The sequence below is a fragment of the Falco rusticolus genome, chromosome 10 (genome assembly GCF_015220075.1).
Source record: "Falco rusticolus isolate bFalRus1 chromosome 10, bFalRus1.pri, whole genome shotgun sequence".
NCBI classification, from domain to species: Eukaryota; Metazoa; Chordata; class Aves; order Falconiformes; family Falconidae; genus Falco; species Falco rusticolus.
The window spans coordinates 5111003-5129851 of record NC_051196.1 but is presented as its reverse complement, the minus strand read 5'-3'; the positions used below and the strand labels follow the sequence as shown (position 1 = coordinate 5129851).

The following is an 18849-nucleotide window of genomic DNA, read 5'->3' as shown; positions in this document are numbered from 1 at the left end:
AGTGCTGAAGAAAGAGTCACAGGAGGGATCTGAGGCTGCAGAGATGCCATGACACTGAGGCCATTTCTGTAAGGCCTCTGGTCCCCGCAAGCAGCCTGTCTTCTTCTGGGTGGCAGCTCCCTCCTATTCAAGGGGGTTCTTCTTAATCCAAGTCCACCCCTGCGGTACCTGCCCTGCAGGGCTGTGCACACGAGGGGAGAATGGGACCCTTTGCCAGTTCTGCAGGCTACAGCCAGGCATCCCCACAGCCCTCAAGACAGGTATTAGATATCTAATATATAAACATGTATTTATATTTAACATATTTCTGTGTGTAATTTAGTGTATTATAGGTTTTATACATATTATATAATAGTATGAGGTATGATGTATCGTTGTATCTGTATTATAAAAATAGCAGAGATCATTATATGTAGTATATACTATATACCATATAGTATTGTACCAGAATACAGTTATAACCAATACGCATGCAAATATATGTGTCTGTATCTATAATTATATTTATATATTAATCTTATTCTATACATAAGTATATATAAAAAGATTGATTCTCTTTATTCACCATTGGTGACACACCTTCATAGATACTTAGGATTTTATTATTGAGTGGAGATTTGCAGCTATTCTGCCACAGCAGGTGAATTTTGAAACTCTTCAGCTGCTTGTGGGACTAGCACTGTGGAAGAATTCTGTATTTTGGGATTCTGTATTTTTGGATTACCATTCCTAGGGCGAGAGATCTTGTGTTGTGAGCAACGTAACAGTTACTGAGAACTTGCTCTTTAAAAAAGTCAGTGCTCACCGAGTCCAATACCCTCAATCTTGTTGGTCTGAGCCAAGACAGACTATATAACAAAGGCTACTTTGGAAGCTGCCCCTGAAAGCTACAAACACAGTTTTACAAGTTATTTTGTCACTAATTTGGGTATCTAAAATGGCTCATAGCCAGCAAAAACCTAGTATTGGCAAAGACTGTTGTCAGTGGAGATTCTGTATGGGTGAAGATGCTCCCATCCTGTGTATTATCCTTGCACAAATTAAGCTGTGCAATAGACTCTTCCTAACTGGGGGACGAAAACATTCTTTGCTTTCTAAAATATTTTCTCATTGGCTTTAACAGTTGTTGGAGTTTCTTATTCTTTTATAACAACTGACCAAAGTGATGGGACCAGATCATTCAGATATCTGATATTTAGGTTTTGTAGAGTAAAGGCACAAAAGGTCTCACTGTTTTGTAACATATTTAGGCCAGGCTTTTCTGCTATACACTGCACAACAGTAAGGGAAGAACTCCGGCCATAATGCTTTAAAAGCACAAACTGGTACCAATGGCTTAAGCTAAATGAACACTATAGGAAGAAAAGCATCTACAACACACTGCTAGTTATAATCTGGAAAACAAAAAAGTTAGTGAAATAAACGTTTTCACTGAATAATGTGAAATTAACTACAATGAAGCAGTCACTGAAATGCCTGGGCTTTAACCTCATTTTCAGCCACCTTGTTTAGAAGCCTGACTTTTCAGGGACTACGCAGTGATGACATCCATCCACATAAACTGCAGTGAAAATAGGAAATCCTGAGCTCAACATTTAGAGGCACTAAAGGGATTCCAGGGCTTCAGATTTTTCAGAGTGAAGAGTTATTTTGAGTGCCTCAGTTCTAAGGTGCTCAGCCTAACTATCAGAGGGTAAACAGCTGCTCCTGGAATTTAAAGGTCTTTGGAGTATCTCTCATGGAGTGGTCAGAAACTAAGGTTCCAAAAATCCATGGTCAAATATGAGAAATGTTGGTCTGTGTCTTCAAAGAGGAGTTCTATCACAATTACTTTTGCTACAATATTGCTTTGGGAGAGAAATTGGATTAAGGACCCCACCATCACAGGCACTGCAGACCCAAACTGCTCATCCCTGGAGGCTTCCCCTTAGTCCTATGTAGGGGCTTCCAGCACCCTATTGACTGACACGCTGTACCAGCTATTGGTGAGTGCATGTGGAAGCTGTGCAAATAGATTTCCCACCCTGTCCAAGGGCGGTTAGATAGCCAGCCTACCCACAGTTTAAACTACTAAAGACTTGACAGCTGCTTATTTTAATTGGTCTTGAAGCAGAAACATTATTTTCTGAATACAAACAGGATCTGTAACACACTCCAAGTATCTTGGCTTAAAAAACAGGGAGAAAACTCAGCCTTGTATGTTAGATGAGGGAGTTCAGTATTCAAGACAAAGCCTCGCCATGTATTTCAGGTGTTTCCTTGTGGAGTTTTGTCCTCAATACTTCCACACATTGGAGTGTTTCCTCCTGCAAAAAAATAAGCAAGCAGGGCATGCTCTTTAAAATAGAGCTAGAAACCACCAGGCACCCTCTGCCAGCTTCAGACTTGGAACAATTTCATTCCTTGGGTGCTGGTGAGCAGCTGAGGTTGGTGAGTCAAACCCCACTGAGGGTGGGCCCTGAAAGGCTACAGAAATATGCCTCCTGCTCTGTGAAAGGTTTCTAGCACCACTCTAAAAGTAGGTTTGAGAGAGGCTGTACTCCTTATAAGCATGAGCATGTGAATTAAGCCACCTTTGGGCAAGTCACAGTGCAGAAGCTCTAACAAAAAGGGGGAAAAATAGATTGGCAGGAAGTTAGAGAGGAAGGAAGTGTGATTTTCTCAGGAGATAAAATAGCATCCAGAACAAAGGTGGTTGAGGTGAGATCCTGAAAATCCTAACGCATGACACTGCCACCACTCATAGCTACAAAACTCTCCTTTTCAGTTCAGAACAGAAAGTGTGCAGACTCCAAAAAATGTTACCTACTGCCTAACAGAAAAAGACTGAAAAACCTAACAATAATGGGCAATTAAAGTTCCCTGGTTTTGTCATGTGCTAGTTTATGTTCCAGTGTATGAGATGTTACATGACTCTCTCAGTTTCTTTAATTCTAGAGCATTTGACAGAACTGACAGCATAAAAGTGTGTGGCATCATCTGAAAATGCGATTAATAATTATATTGCATTTATGCAGCAAAAGCATGAGCATATGAAAACAGGAATCTAGGACTCATGGAACATTTGAATGTTTAGTGGTTGTTAGCTTACAAAAGAAGGAAAACATCTGCAAATTTCTAAATGCTTAGCTGTGTGTGATGGATAGGGCAAAAGTGAGTAAGCTTAAGAAGTAGCAAAGATGATTTAGGTTAGGCATTAGGAAGAAAAAAATACAGATAAAATATGGTGAAGCACTGGGATAAATTTCCTGCATAATTTCTACAATATTCACCATTGAAGGTCCTTAATAACAGTCAATATAGCTGTCTTTCAGGAATAGATCAGGGACTATTTATGTCCCTGATATTTATGATATTTATATATGATATTTATTTATGTGCTTTGGGACAGGGGAATGACATTTGGAGATCCCTATCCATGCACATTTGCGCAGTCCCACAAATAGATGGAGGCTTACTTTCACACTTACCGCTCCTTCTGCAGTGTCCCATATACCTAGCTGCAGAAGTCTTGGGGCCCTTTTGGATCAGGAATATGTTATGATAAGAATTTGCCATTGAGCTGGTGCTGAGCAGTATGAAACACTTCTTACTCCCACCATACTGTCTCCATATAGTTCTCACTACCAGCCAGACTAGGGAGTAGCAAGGAAGCTTGCAAAATAAATTCATATCTCTTCTGTTACAATGTTCTTATTCAATCACAAGACTTAATTTATCTGAGATGAAACTGGAAAACTTGCCCATGACCTACAAAGAACCACTCCAACCTTTGCCTGGTGACCGGCTGGCTGCCATGTGGTCACAAATACTGTACATACCACACCTCCAGTTCTGATGCAGTCTTGCTTATCCAAGTAACTACCTTGTCAAAGCACACGGCTGCCTGCTAGGACTAACATTTGAGAGATCTGCTTCTAATTTATTTATTGCAATGTCAACACCGAATAACTTAAGCATATTTTCCACAGATGACTGCACATTTTTTTTAACACGCTGTTTCATGTCTGCGTGCCACTAAGCATTCCAAGATTTTTTTGCAAGCTGTCATATACTTTTTTGGCATTACATAATCATTTCATCCATGAGCTGCTAGTGGACTTTTTATCTGACTCTGGAGCAAGCTTTGTCTATCTGCGAGCCTGCTTCTTCCATTTGCCTCTGCTAAGAAACAAGAATTTCAGTAATCTTGTGAGTGAACCAGCACGTTTGCTGAGATTAGCTTCTCTATTGATTGTCTTACCATCTCACTGAGAGAAGACAGACTGCCAAGATCGTCATCTTTCCCTTCACAAAGAAGAGCCTGGTGGTAACATCTGATTGTGCCCTCATATACTCATATCACACCTACAAAAGCAGAACTGGATTTTCTCCCTTGCAAATAATTTCAGTTTCATAATCATTGCTCAAAGGATCTCAAATCATCTTACATTAGGATTCTTAATGAAATATGGCAGAGCTTGCTTTTTGACAGTCCTACCTCCTGCTCACTTCCACAGCACTACCTGGTTGCTAGTATCATGTGCCTACATTTAATCATTTGATCAGTTATACAGATTCAGTACTTCTTTCTAAAATTCAGCAGAATTACTTGCACATCCAAAATGAGTCATTTGTTTGAACCAGGGTCCATAGCTCTAAGAAAGCCTGGAAAATGGGTCTTGACAAATAATCAAGCAGTTATAAAGCTAAGTATTTTAAAGCAGCTTTCATTTAACCCATACTTTGGCTGAGCTGCAGCAAAAAGATTTGTCTCAATTGTTAAATGTTTTGGTGATACGTGCACCAAGTTTTAAATCAAGAGTGGTTAAAGTACAGTTTTCAGATTAAAATAAAAAGTAGGCAAAGCTTTGTGATTCAAATCACAGGTAGGCAAATGTTGGCAGCTTCATGCAGGTGTAATAGTTTTCAGAAACAAACCTCAAGAAGCTGGTAGAGTACCTGAAGAGATGCCTTGTGAATGGAAATTATGGGGTTTTATGCAGGTCTAGCAAAAAGCACGGGCTCTGGGTGTATTTGAGTTACTGATGTTTTGTAGAAAACCAACTCATGGGTTGTCAGCACTGATCTGAAACTCTTTGGCGCCTAGCTTGTTCCTGCAAGATATGCAGCACTTACCAGTCATAGATTTACTAAAAAATTACCAGACTTAAGACATTCTTATCACTCTCCCTGCCTGCTCCTCCACCTCCCTCCCCTTCCCTCCCCAGAACCGATCCCCAAAGAAAAAAACAACCCCAACATACTGGATCTCACTAGAGTCATAACATACTTTTCTGGAAGCCCCACAGCACTAATAGCTCCACCATTTCTCCTTTGGAGACAGAGATGTATGGTGAGAGTGCTCTCATTTCCCATTTCCCTCTTGGCAAGCCCTGGGCTCGCCTATGAGAGAAGCAGCAAATCTCATGCTGCTCAGAGGCCCTGCTCATACAGACTAAGACGACAACTGCTTAGCTCTTGTACTTTGTTGGTTCAACAGGACCAGGAGTGTTAAGGTGTAGTGATTTAAATATTTTTGTCATTAAAAGCAAAACTCACCAGAATAGATCAGTAGAAAGAGAGGGTGCCACTTCTATAGAAAATTTCCTGATGTTTCAACAGATGTAGTTCAAACAAAATGCCATGTTCCTCTGCCTTTCATCTGGAGGTTCAGGGAAGGGCAGAATTTCCTGAATTTCCCTGCAAAAGGACAGGAATTAAGAATCACATTTTAAATAGTTCTGTTAGCAGTTGCAAAAGGAGAGGCTGGAAAATCCTCTCTGAGAGTTTCTTTTCTCCCATCTAGCTTGAGTCAGGATTGTTAAATGATTCTGAGCAGTATCAAAGGGGAAGAGCACCCGTCTGTGGCATGCAACTTTTGCTAACTCGCTCTGAACGTGTGATCTGGAATGAATTATGAATGGTGTGTCATGTAGACAGCTATTTCCTAGAAAACAAACACTGAAATTACTGAAACTTGACTTGCAAAAGCTTGCTTCCACTTTTCTGCTTGTCTATGGTCCAAGAATGGTGTTTCTCTTACCAAAGACTCAGCCAAGGTCTCCCCTTCCCAGGTCCCCACTCCAGACACACATTGGGCCGGACACTGGACAGACATAAATTGGCAGAAAGTCCCAAGCCCCACAAAGTTTACTATCTCAGAAAAAAAAAAAAAAAAGTAGACAAAAGATGGTGCAAAAGATGCAGGCACACATGCTTGAAGGCTACAAACGTATATATATCAATGGTGAAGGCTGGAAAAGAGTCTCAGTTATCTGATTGCTGTCCCTATGTTCACTGCCCATCTGCATTGAAGCCTGACAATTCCAGGAGCTGTATCAATGAATTCTAGTGGGTTACTGAGCTTATTTGTTTAAAACAAAGCCTAAAAAAGATTTCTTATCCCCAATACCAGAACTATCTCAGAAATGCAAGGTAAAATGCTGTTTTAAAAACTGATTCCCAGAAGTAAACTGCCACACCTGTGTACTTGATACTGTCTGGTCCAACCCTTAGACCTTTTTCCCGAGTGAACCTAGCCTCCTAATCCTCATGTATTAGAAGGCTTATTTGTGTTTTAAAGGCTGTTGGACTTCTGTTTTCTTTCCATGCTGAGTGGAAAGATACTGGCTTATTACTCATGAGAGGCTAGGTCTGACTCTGTTACCTTGCTCCTTTCACAGCTATGCAAAGCTGAATGTGAAACACTACTATTCTGCATTAATTGGTACTTCATATTCACACTGCACTGGCAAAAATGGCTAGGTTAGACATAGGGCAGTGAAGAAGCAGGGAGAAGCAGGCCTTTAAGATAGAGAGTTAGACAGATTTAATCAGAGACAATGTAAATTAGGTTATGAAATCCTCCACTTATGGGCATGATGTCTTTTAGACTCTTTCAAAATAACCTTAATAAAATATATCTGTTATTAACAGAAATTTTGCAGGACTGTAATTTCTTCTCTTTCTAGAATGAAGACTTTTTAATGTAACTTATTTAATCAAAATATCCCCTTTTAAAATTGCCTCTCTGTCTTCTCTTACATCCTCTGCAGTTTTGGACAATCCGAGATTATTCTTTGTTGGTATTAAAGCCAGAAAAAAGCAATGGCAGCAGCATCTCTAGTGAAATAGGAATCACTCACATGTGTCAAAGCAGATAAAAGAGTTTTGATCACTTCAAACACTTCACCTAAGTATTTTCTTTAATTATAGAAAATTTTAGCTGCCATTATGTAACTCAATAGCATGTGACATCATTTTGTAAAATCCTCACTCCTTTCCCCCAGCCCATTCAGATCCTAGGAAGAAGATAAATCGTGTTGTAAAATGTAAGATAAAGAACCACTAAATAATACAAGAGCAATCCATTGGTTTGATTAGTGTTCAGGCCGTTATTAGTGAAATAAAAAGAGACAGCCTTATTTTCAAAGATGGTAGAACACATATGAGTCCTATAGTCTTCACTAGATTTTACCAGCATTCCTTATCTCTAGACTTGACAAGTCATCATGTTAGGCATGATAGCTGACGGTGGGCCAGAAAGCTCTTTTTGCAACCCCTTTGGCATGAATGAATGCTGGTCTCCTTAGAAAAATGTACTCACTGAATTTGGTGCTTCTGCATTTTGCTTATAGCTTGCTAGATCTTCTATCAGATAATTAACAAAGAAAAATATTCAGAAGAAAAAAATAGGTGGTGGCAATATAAATTTGGGATCACAAATATAAATTTATGCCAATGATATGTTATGCATTCATTTGTAGCAAGCTGCTAAATTTCTGCATTTCAAGCAGCTGCAGGTGATAAATCTATCAGAGATGGGTGCCGGTGAACAAATTGTAAGGCCTGATTCTCAGGCATTTCAGCACTTGGAGCAGCCAAAAGACTGGGGAGCTGTAATCGGACCTTTATTAAAAGGCTGCTCTGCGTTGTCCTCTCCTTTCAGTCTGTGCAGACTTTCTTCTAAAATAAAAACCAAGAGCCTTTCAATATTGAAGCATGGAATGACTAAGGAGCATTTTTGCTTCCCAAATATAAAATATCTTTTAGGATTAGACAGTAATTCAAGAGAGAAAAAAATCCATTAAATTGGACAAGAAATTCTGGGATTCTTCCTGTCAATACCACTGCTCAGACATGGTTTTATGAAATCTTGAAAGCAGACCCACACTTCCAAAGCTGCAAAGCATCCAAGAACACACCCATCCCTGGGAAAGGGCTCTGGATGTTGTTAAATACAGACAGAAGGCAGCAAACACTTCACGTTCATTTAGCAGGTGCTTCCTGCTCTGCTGAACGGGGGACTGAAAGTTCTCAATTCCCCTCTGAAGCCAGTGTGCACACACAAGGGCTAACAGCAAGAGAGATCATAGGTGTGATGTTCCCCACTGATAACACTGCTAGCATGTACCACTGCAGAGAACTTAAATGCCCTGTCAGAATCAGTTATTTCTTCCCTTTAATAGAGCAAAACATCACTTTTCGAGATATTTGCTATGCAAGGTCAGCCTGAAGGTTGTTGTAAGCAGAAAAATCTCACTCAGAAAATATATTCATATAGACAAAGAGAACTGCATTTTGAGTCAGCATGAAGAAGGGGGCCTTCTTCACAGACCCCTTAAAATGCAAAATGGTTTTATTCCCCTCTGTGCTTCTTATCTGTGAGTGCTACCTGACTTAATAAAGTGTCAGCATTTCCTCCTGCAGCCTGAATTCTCAGGGCTCCATGACTCTATGGTAAAAATCTGATCCAGGCTGAAATAGAGCAGACATGCTGAGGCTGCTAGGAACACTTGCCTTAATTTCGGTGCAAGATGCTTTCTCTTTCTTGCTTTAACCTCTACTTAATCAAGCTCTGAGTGTTAACAACATCATACAAAAACGGACTGACCACTTAAAAGACTCTTCCGCTGATTTTTCAGGGAGATTTGATATACTGAAGTCAGTAACATCAAAACAAACACCAGCTGGTATTTTTTAACCTATTTTACAGATGGAGAAACTGTGCATGAAGAAACTTCTCTGCTTAACAGGAGAAACTGAGAAAAAGATACCCACCGGCCTGCTTCTCAATTTCCCTAACCTCCAGATTGTTTATATTCCAGACAACTATTTATGTTAGACACTGATTTTAGCACATATCAGCACGTATATTAGATCATCACATAACAATGCTGACAGCCTCAACCATTTAGAGGAAGGTACCAGGTTTTTTTTAAACCTGTGACAAGGCCTACGGTCTGATCTTTCTGGCAAAAAAAAAAAAGAATTTGAAAAGCAGAGGAGTTTGTTTGCTTCTGTATCCTTCCAAGCTTATTTACTCTTACTGGCTAAAGACTGACGAAGGCTGCCCAGAGCAGCTGTGGGAGCTCCAGCCTTGGAGATAAGTCAGACCTGGAGCAGTTAAGACCATAAGCAACCCGGTCCAACTTTGAAGTTGTACCAAATGACCTCCAGAGGGCCCTTCTGACCTAAACGATTCTCTGGTTTTATTCTCAGCCAGTTTCTCTGTATTCTATTCAACTATTCACTTCAAACTCTGGCACATCCTTGCTTTTGACTTTGTTTGCTAATATGGAAAGTCAAGTGTAATTCTGCACTAGGTCTACCCAGGAAAGCAGACAGGAGAAACTTCTTGATTGCAGGAGAGCTTTGGTAGCTTGAAGCATAGGATATTTTTGACTGGTCTACTCCTTTGGCAGCAGTTTTGGTTAGATTATTGCACTGCATTTACTGGCAAAAGGCAATTAGAAGAAACTAGCTCTTTTTAACCCCTATTTTGGCTACACTGCTGAAAAAGGGACATTATGAATAACAGGACACTACAGGAATATTTTAGTATTTTAATTGCCACCATTGCTCACACTTGAAGTGAAATAATACCTTATGTGACACCTCTTGTCAAGGTGACACACAAGACAAACAGGAAGATAACAGATGTAGGGAGTGAAATGGAACGAGGTATTATCATTATGTACCACTCCACCACACAAAGAGACTTCTTAGATATATGCAAACTATTTAATTGATTAAAGAAGGACTGAGCAGAGGAACTGTGGTTACAAGAGTTGTGAATTTTGGTCTGACTGACCCCTCAGTTATTCTGGACTACAATAAAGAGATCTCTCTTAGGCTGAGGAAAGCCTAAGAAAAGCTGAGAGTCGGGGTTGTTCAGCCTGGAGAAGAGAAGGCTCTGGGGAGACCTTACTGTGGCCTTGCAATACTTAAAGGGGGCTTATAAGAAAGATGGGGACAGACTTGTTAGCAGGGCCTGCTGCAACAGGAAAAGGGGTAATGGTTTTAAACTATAAGAGGGCAGATTCAGACTAGATATAAGAAAGAATTTTTTTACAGTGAGCGTGGTGAAACACTGGTATAGGTTGCCCAGAGGGGTGGTAGATGCCCCATCCCTGGAAACGTTCAAGCTCAGATTGGATGGGGCTCAGCAACCTGATGTAGTTGAAGATGTCTTTGCCTATGGCCTTTAAAGGTCCCTTCCTACCCAAACTATTCTGCGATTCTATGAAAAGCACAAACCAAAGCAGAAGAGGCAAATACTCCCAAGAGAAACATTCATTGACTTTGGGGGCTGCTACTACCTTCACTGTAACTTGATTAACCAAATTGTAATGCCACAGACTTAAAAAAGATTCATATAGTTCTGGTACACGACTTACATTGTGATTAGAATCTCTTCAAGAAAACCTTGTCTGGAAAAATCCAGTCGATCTGCCTCCTTTTGGATCAGCTGAGAGGCTTACTTGAAACCTCCTTCTTCCCTTCCCTGTCCCCATGTTCCCCCGCTGCCAAAATTCCTAGAGAAGGGAACCGAGAACAGAGATGTTTCCTCTAGGAGAGCTCGGTTTGATATGTGACTGTTCCTCAACCTGTGCCTGGGATTTGGCTAGAAAGTCTGACAATGCCAAGCAGGACTCTGCTCCTTGGTGTACAGCCCACCCGAGACTGCCACTGGTATTTACTAGCACCTTACTGAGATCTGAAACACAACTGTCACTAAGCTGGGAGCAGGAAGCAGCCACCATATCACTGCCATAATGCTGCAAAAAGACTCTTGCATGACAATTGTCCTAGAAGGTGTGCTCTGTCTTTTAAGACCAGGAAGTAAAAAGAGACCAAGTTCAGGAAAGCAGAATTTCAGTATGTCCTTAAACCTTAAATCCCACAGAAAGCTCTGAGATTTAAATGCTTTATATTTTAAATGTAAATTAAATTTACACTTGCACTAAAGTGCTACCTGTATAGGAATGGACAGTTAGCACGTACTTATATATTGCTCTCCAAGTTTGAACATTAGGATGTCCTTGCAGGTGAGACTTGGCATCTTAAGCCCACAGGAAGAATATGTGGCATTATCTTTAGTTTTAATAAGCTCTTGTCTCTCCCTGGTGTTTCAGAATCAAAGCCCCTGTACTTAACCTACTGTTTAACATTTCTCTCATTTCTTTCTTTCCACAGTATGTGGCATTTGCCTCCCTCTTCTTCATTCTGGTCTCCATCACCACATTCTGCCTCGAGACCCATGAGAGATTTAACCCCATTGTGAACAAGACAGAAACTGAATTCATCGGGAATGACACCCAGGTGCGGCACTACAGGGAAGCAGAGACTGAAGCCTTTCTCACCTACATCGAAGGTGTCTGTGTGGTCTGGTTTACATTTGAGTTCTTGATGAGAGTCACTTTCTGCCCAAACAAGGTGGAATTTATCAAAAACTCTTTGAACATCATTGACTTTGTGGCCATACTGCCTTTCTATCTAGAGGTTGGACTCAGTGGCCTGTCTTCCAAAGCTGCTAAGGATGTCCTGGGCTTCCTCCGCGTAGTCCGTTTCGTGCGAATCCTGCGAATTTTCAAGCTGACCCGCCACTTCGTTGGGTTGCGGGTCTTGGGACACACCCTCCGTGCCAGCACAAACGAATTCTTGCTGCTCATCATATTTTTGGCATTGGGCGTCTTAATCTTTGCCACGATGATCTATTATGCCGAGAGAATAGGTGCTAAACCAAATGACCCTAGTGCCAGTGAACACACACACTTTAAAAATATCCCCATCGGCTTTTGGTGGGCTGTTGTCACCATGACGACCCTGGGCTACGGAGACATGTATCCTCAGACTTGGTCAGGCATGCTGGTGGGGGCCCTCTGTGCTCTCGCCGGTGTGCTGACCATTGCCATGCCTGTCCCTGTCATTGTGAACAATTTCGGAATGTATTACTCCTTAGCTATGGCTAAGCAGAAGCTACCAAAGAAAAAAAAGAAGCATATCCCGAGGCCACCCCAGCTGGGATCCCCCAATTATTGTAAATCTGTCGTAAACTCTCCACACCACAGTACTCAGAGCGACACTTGCCCACTGGCCCAAGAAGAAATTTTAGAAATTAACAGAGCAGGTAGGAAACCTCTTAGAGGAATGTCCATCTGACCGTTAACCTCCATCCCGCGTAGTGATTTAAGATTCAGCCAGACTGCTTTCTTAGAGCAATGGGTAGCACATTTATCCATTCTAGTCCCACCATCACACAGTGAATAATATGTGTGAAGTCTAGGTTGCAGGGACAAATGGTACAGTGGAGGCTGATCAGCAAAACTAAGGATGAGAGCACGCTCTAGGAGCCCAAACTTTGGTCCTGGTTAAGGGCATACAAGTCTCAAGATATTTTGAAAAGCTGTTACATCTAGTGGAAGAATTTTGAGAGTTCTACAGCTATGTTGCTGGACTGTGTAATGCATCTCAGAGGCTCCTGAGAGCTGAATGCTTCGTAGAGCAGAGTAGGAGCCAAGTACTCAGCAATTACAGAGTTTTCTGACAAAACAGGGCTGGAATTTGAAACAGCCAGATGCTTTCTCGTTTGTTCCCATTTGGGACCTTTCAGCTGTTTTAAATGGCAGATATTGTACATCTCATTACAGAAACTAGGTGCCTAGTAAGGTGAAGGGACAACTATACCATCATGCATATTCATGAGACAATCCCGTCTCTTTCTGATGATTAACTGCAAAGTAGAACAACAGCTCAAATTCTTGACACTAATGCAAAATGACTCACTCTGAGACAAGACTAGATGTAAGGATGTTTATTCCATGGCATGCAAATCAATCTATTCTATAATATTCCACTAGAATTTAGCATTTAGAACTATCAAGAGTTTTGAACCACATTTTCTAAAACATGCTCCTTTTGCAAGTATGGGTTGGTGAGTTACAGCTCTTTCAACCTTCTAGCAGCAAAGGCCAACTGGAAAAGGTCTGACTGGTCATTACGGGCCAGTCTGGCCTAAACAGTGATCGCCTCATAATATGGTATTCTTATTTTTATTTATACTGATTCATGTTAGCAATAGGTGAAACCAGACCAAAATTAATCATACTAATTCTACTGGGAGGGGGGACAGAAATGGAAAAAATACTAGTCACCATGGAATATATTATAATATCCCATGGCTAGTGGTTAATTATGGGAATATCTCAGTTTTATGAGAATCCTCCTATAGCACATGAAGTTACGGGGCTCCAATTCGATTATTTAAACCCCATAATCTACCTCTACCCATGGAATATCACTATTTATTCTATGGAGTAATTTCAAAGTAGATAACCATGTTGAAAACAAAGACAACTGCATTTCTGGCAGATGTTACAGCCAAGTTGCATAGTGGACATTCTTCAGCCTATTCAGAATACCCCCCTGTGTTGTATTAGATAGAACAGATTGCCAGTCAAGTGATTTTAACTGACATCTAGTCAAAAAGAGATATTTTGAAAGAGCTAGCATATAGCTATGATGGTCTTGTGTTGTCATTTTTTTACTTTGAAGAGAATTCTAATTTGTTACTCATTGTGAGTGAGGTATTCTCTCGTCATCTCATAGCCATGCATGTCGATGTCATTGTGAGAGGCACAAAGAAAGTGAGACTTTCCTTTGTGTGTGATTTCACCAATGCCAATGCTAATTTTGGAGGGGAGGAGCTGGTGGGAACCTTTCTCTTTTCTATTCTCTTCTTTTCTTATTTCTTTTCCCTTTTGTGCAACTATGTAAAATCCATTGAGAAGGTAAATAGCTTTTTTTTGGGTTAAAGGCTATTCCATTGCAACAGGCCAATCACAATTCACGTGACTGATAGACTGTCTCTTTCCTATTGTATCTTTGGTGCATAAGCGTATGGTTTTATCATCCATTCCCCTCAGGTTGCAAATGCTTATCACAACTCATGTCCAAGCAGCAAACTTTCTCATAAGTCGATGTCTTTTTGGCATCACGTATCAAGAGGGAAAGAGGGCACAAACAATACAGTGTGTCTCCTACTGTAAGCAATATGCCAACTACCCAATTGTAATGTGCAAGAGATGCCAGACACTCGAGTACTTTTGCAGTCAGTTACAGAGTGACTTTCTTCTCAGAAATCCCTTGCTTTATAAAGTTCCTCCCATTACCTACCCTGGTCCTCTCTGGAAACTAGAGGACTAAGAACTCTACGAGTTCAGTGCAATTCCACACTGGTATCCTGAGAATACGTGTAATTTTGGTTCAATGTGGAACTGTTTTGCCACCATCAGTGCTCTAAAATCAGCTGTTACCACAATATCCATGAAGTATTGATAGTAACAGCAACTTATCTATTTCTGCAATAATTAAGAGAGACTATTTTTATACATATACAAACATATATATTTTAAGAAGTAACAAAGCACAGAAGTATACTTCAGTGAACAAAATGGACTTGGTAACACTGTTGCTGGAGTTGTGTTTCAGATTATTATGCACCACTAGCAGCAAAAAATACTGCCTGCATCTCTTAGCTTCCTAACAGGGAAAGATCTGTACGTGTGCTAGAGAAAATTAAGAAATAATAAGCAAGATCAGAACTGAACTGTTAAAACAAGATTTGCATTGCCTTGGATGTTGAGGTTCACTTATGTAATATGAAGCATTCGTAGGCACTGACTTGTTCCTGAAACTATAACCTGCACATTATATGAAAGCAGAGACCTGCAAACAGCAACTGTTTCCCATACTGTAAAATAGTTGGATTGGTTAACAGCACCTAACTGTAAACAACCAGTTAACACTGTACTAGGAACACAGACTGGGTGCCTAACGTTCTAAAATAATGCCCGAGTTGTCCAAGATATTTCTGTAATTTTTAACTGTAAAGCTTCGATGTGGCAGTGTCTAGCTGATATAAGGTCATGCGATGTACACTATTCCAAAAAAAGCCTGTTGAGCTGCTCAGGTGTAAAGCACATCACATGAAGTTATTCATTCCATCTATTACGTGTGGTGGAATGATTAAACACTTCACAAAACCATGATGAGCATGAAATAGTTCCACATATGACCCTCTCTCCCTAGCCCTCTGATGCACCAAGTCAGCAGTTCACAGCTGTTCTTGGTCCATCCACACAGGGCCAAGGGGACTCTGCGGAGGGCTCTGCACAGCCACGGCTCAGTGCCTCCTCTCAGGCTAAGGAACACCTCCCTGGCACCGCCACGCAAACAGCAGACTTAGCCTACAGGCTGCACAGCTGCTGCCAATGATGCTATGGTCATTTGCAGGCAAAGCAAAGATGGTTTGCATTTAAATTCTGTTAGGTTTGAATTACATTGTTAGATTGTCCCCAATACTCTCAGCAGCTCAGTCCTGGGCTAATCTACACGTGGCAGGAGGGTATCTTTAAATAACAGCACTTGATTTTAATTTGATATAAAGAATGTCAGACTTGGATTCTACCATGCCTCCTCTTCCTGCAGCAACCCCTTCTGCTCTCCATCCCATCCAATCCCATCCATGGGTGGCTGGGAAGCCAGCAGAAGGGGAGGAAAGGCACTTCTGAGTAGAGGATGGCAGAGCTACTGCTACAGGCAGGCCTTTACCAGCAGTATCAAGAAAGCAGAGATTTCCTCTATGCGAAAAGTCTTCTTCAAAGCAGTTTCTGATGCCCGTAAATTCTCAAGATACTGCTTATATAGTGCCTGGAGGAACTGGGTCTGATACAAAGCAGCAGATCTCACCTGACCAGTTGGACTAAAACTCCTTGATTCAGGGATATCTCAGACTACAGAAGACACAGTGTCCCCACTTAAAACACACAAACGAAGTTCTAGCATCCCCACGTCAAACTATTAACTTTGTTATGTTGCAGTGTTGTTTACAGGCCCCGTTCAAGATCAGGGCTTCATTTTACCATTGAATATGTGACAACTGCTATATTACAATCAAATACCTGATAGACTAAGTAGACAGCAAAGAGAAAACGGAAGTAATCTCCAGTATTTTCATTTGACACAGGGCTTAGTTTAATTAAACATGATCACTTGAAAGGCCTGTGGAAAAGCCACTAGTTGAACATTACTAAACAAGCATCAGTCAACCATAGTTTGCTGTGCTGCAGTGTCTTTTATCTAAAGGCTTCTGAGTATTCCAAACAGTCGGTATCATAACAAAAGCAAAATAGCAAAAAAGCAAAGCAAAATTTGCTTCAAACAGAAGCAAAACAGAAAAAAACAGTTTCAACCAATTAATTTGTCCAAAACCACACACTCTCCTACAGGTATAAGTAATTTATCTCAGTACACGTAGTGAAAAATACTTTAAGGTACGAGGTTGTAAGAAAACCTCAAAACATGCAAAATAAAGCACTCAGTTTGATTTTGAAAGCGTTACTCAGCTCTTCAGACCCTCTCTTGTGCGAGCTGTTTGCTTACCTGAAGGATAGGTTGACTGCACGGTTAAATCTTAAAGTTGCCATAGGATGAAGTGGTAAATGTCATTTTCCAACACTGTAAAAGAAATTTAGAATATGAATGGAATTCATAACTTCATTTGATGTCTACAGTACTGTCTGGTGCCACAGTGGTCTTAAGAATGCATCCATAATACATAAGCACAGGTGATGCGTTATTTTGGGTTTGTTCAGAGGTCTACCCCAACCTTTTATTGTTTTCATATACACATTTACAACACCAGCGCAAACAGTGCTTATATTGACTTTAATATGGCCAAAATAAGAGTTTCTCACCTCTCTGATCCCCTCTGCATGCAGCTTCACTTAAGCTATACTCTAAGGATACTGTATCTTCATACAAATGTATTTTCCAGCCTTTTTCATGGTGTACTGATGACAAAATTCTTTACTCATTGCATAGCTGTAAAATATGGAAGACATATTATTAGAATTCAAGCAGCTAAGAGGAAAGGGAAAACGTCTGTCATTGCTAATACAGTCTTTAGCTTCAGAAAAACTTCTGTGGTTGTTTTACTTACCTGCCCACAAAACAATTTTCCATAACCCACTCCTTGTCTATCCCCATGTCTGAATAGTTAAAGCAATCCAAGTCTATCACCGACAGAGGGGAACTACACAGTTACAGTGACTCCAGTGTGTTCCATGGTCAGATGAACTAGAGCAAGCTGTGACATTAGGAACCTATCATTTCAATCCAATTTCCTGAGAGAGAGCTGATCTCCTTTTAAAGAAATAATGTGGAATTACATTTCAGCTTTATCACTCATGCTTTCTGAAGGAGCCGCTCTTTACTCAGGGTTTAATTTTTCATCCCTTCTGTCGCCATAACCTAAATAACCGGTATTCCTTGTGCAACACACCGGTTCTAACATCAGAAGTGTGCTGAGCACTGTAATTCCAGTGCCAATGCTCAGTGGGAGCTGGGGACTCTTGGCAGTTCTTGTCACAGGCCCATTATGCTGCCTAACATCTCACTGTGGTTTGTGAACTTCAGTGACTTTTATGAATATCAAAGCATTGTTAAAGCCATAGGTATGTAGCTACTGTGGTGGTCTTTCAAGCCACAGGGAAGCAAATTCTTTGATCACATGCCTCTGAACATTAAAAAAAAAACCATCTAATTTTAGCGTCATAAAACCTTTGGCCTTCTCTGTAAGATGGACAGTAGACAGCAATGTAACTGCCAAGAGTTTAGGTCTGTTTCAGCTCAAAAAACTTTGATGTTTAAACATGTTGGACATAAAAAATACTAAAAAGGCAGTGGAAAAGGTAATAGGGAGATGATACTTCTTTCCTCCCTATACTTAGCCTTCCTAGCCTTTAAAAGTCCAAAATTCATCACTCCAAAATAGAAAATGAGGTGATGATCACATCTCAGTATCACTGAAGATAAAGTCCTCTGGATCTAATGTAGAAATTGTAACAGCCCAAAATAAAAGGAATAACACTCAGGTCTTCTCATTTAACATAAGATGCATTTGCCTGAAGTCCCCCTTACACTGAAAGAAGAGACAGGCAGTCTTGGAGAGTAATTCACTCATTTATGATCTGAATTGCTCTCTGGAGGTGACTTTCTCCATAAGTGATCTCAGGTGACTGCAGCTCTAACTTAAGATGCTCAGTGAAGCGCCTACAGTTAGGTGGAAGCAATTTGGATCTACTCCTTGCCCCCTGCCCCACGTGGCATTTCTGCAATCTTATAGCTTTGTGATATTTGCGTATGATAGTGGATCACATGCAAAGCAGAATTTGTAACTATATAATGTAATACTTTGTTGTACAATTATTCACCTGTCATATCTTGTAGAGATACAACCGGTGGGTGTCACTTGTACTACGGTGCTTGTTTACTTTAGAATTTGAGTAAAAAATAACACCCTTTATACCAAGTCATTTGAAATCAAAAAGGAGGAACTATGAATTCAAGCAGAGCGCTTTGGGTTTCCTGCTTTTCTCTGGCCCTATGTGCGATATTAAAAAAAAATAATAAATCTCCCACAGAGCCCCCTGTGGTCTGGCCACAGGCAGGGATGAGTGTGTATAAGGGCAGGACTGCACTAAGCTGAAAAACAGTCACAGAACTAAATAATAAATCTTAGGA

General features: G+C 40.6%; 1 protein-coding gene across 4 annotated transcripts in view; it reads left to right on the top strand.

The window, feature by feature from the left end:
- KCNC1 (potassium voltage-gated channel subfamily C member 1) overlaps positions 1-18849 on the top strand; it is a 129857-nt gene that overhangs the window by 78430 nt on the left and 32578 nt on the right. For all 4 annotated transcript variants that reach the window (XM_037402162.1, XM_037402161.1, XM_037402160.1 and 1 more), the window contains exon 2: positions 11461-12394. In XM_037402162.1, the coding sequence (XP_037258059.1) occupies positions 11461-12394 (934 nt within the window). The remainder of the gene's footprint in view (positions 1-11460; positions 12395-18849) is intronic.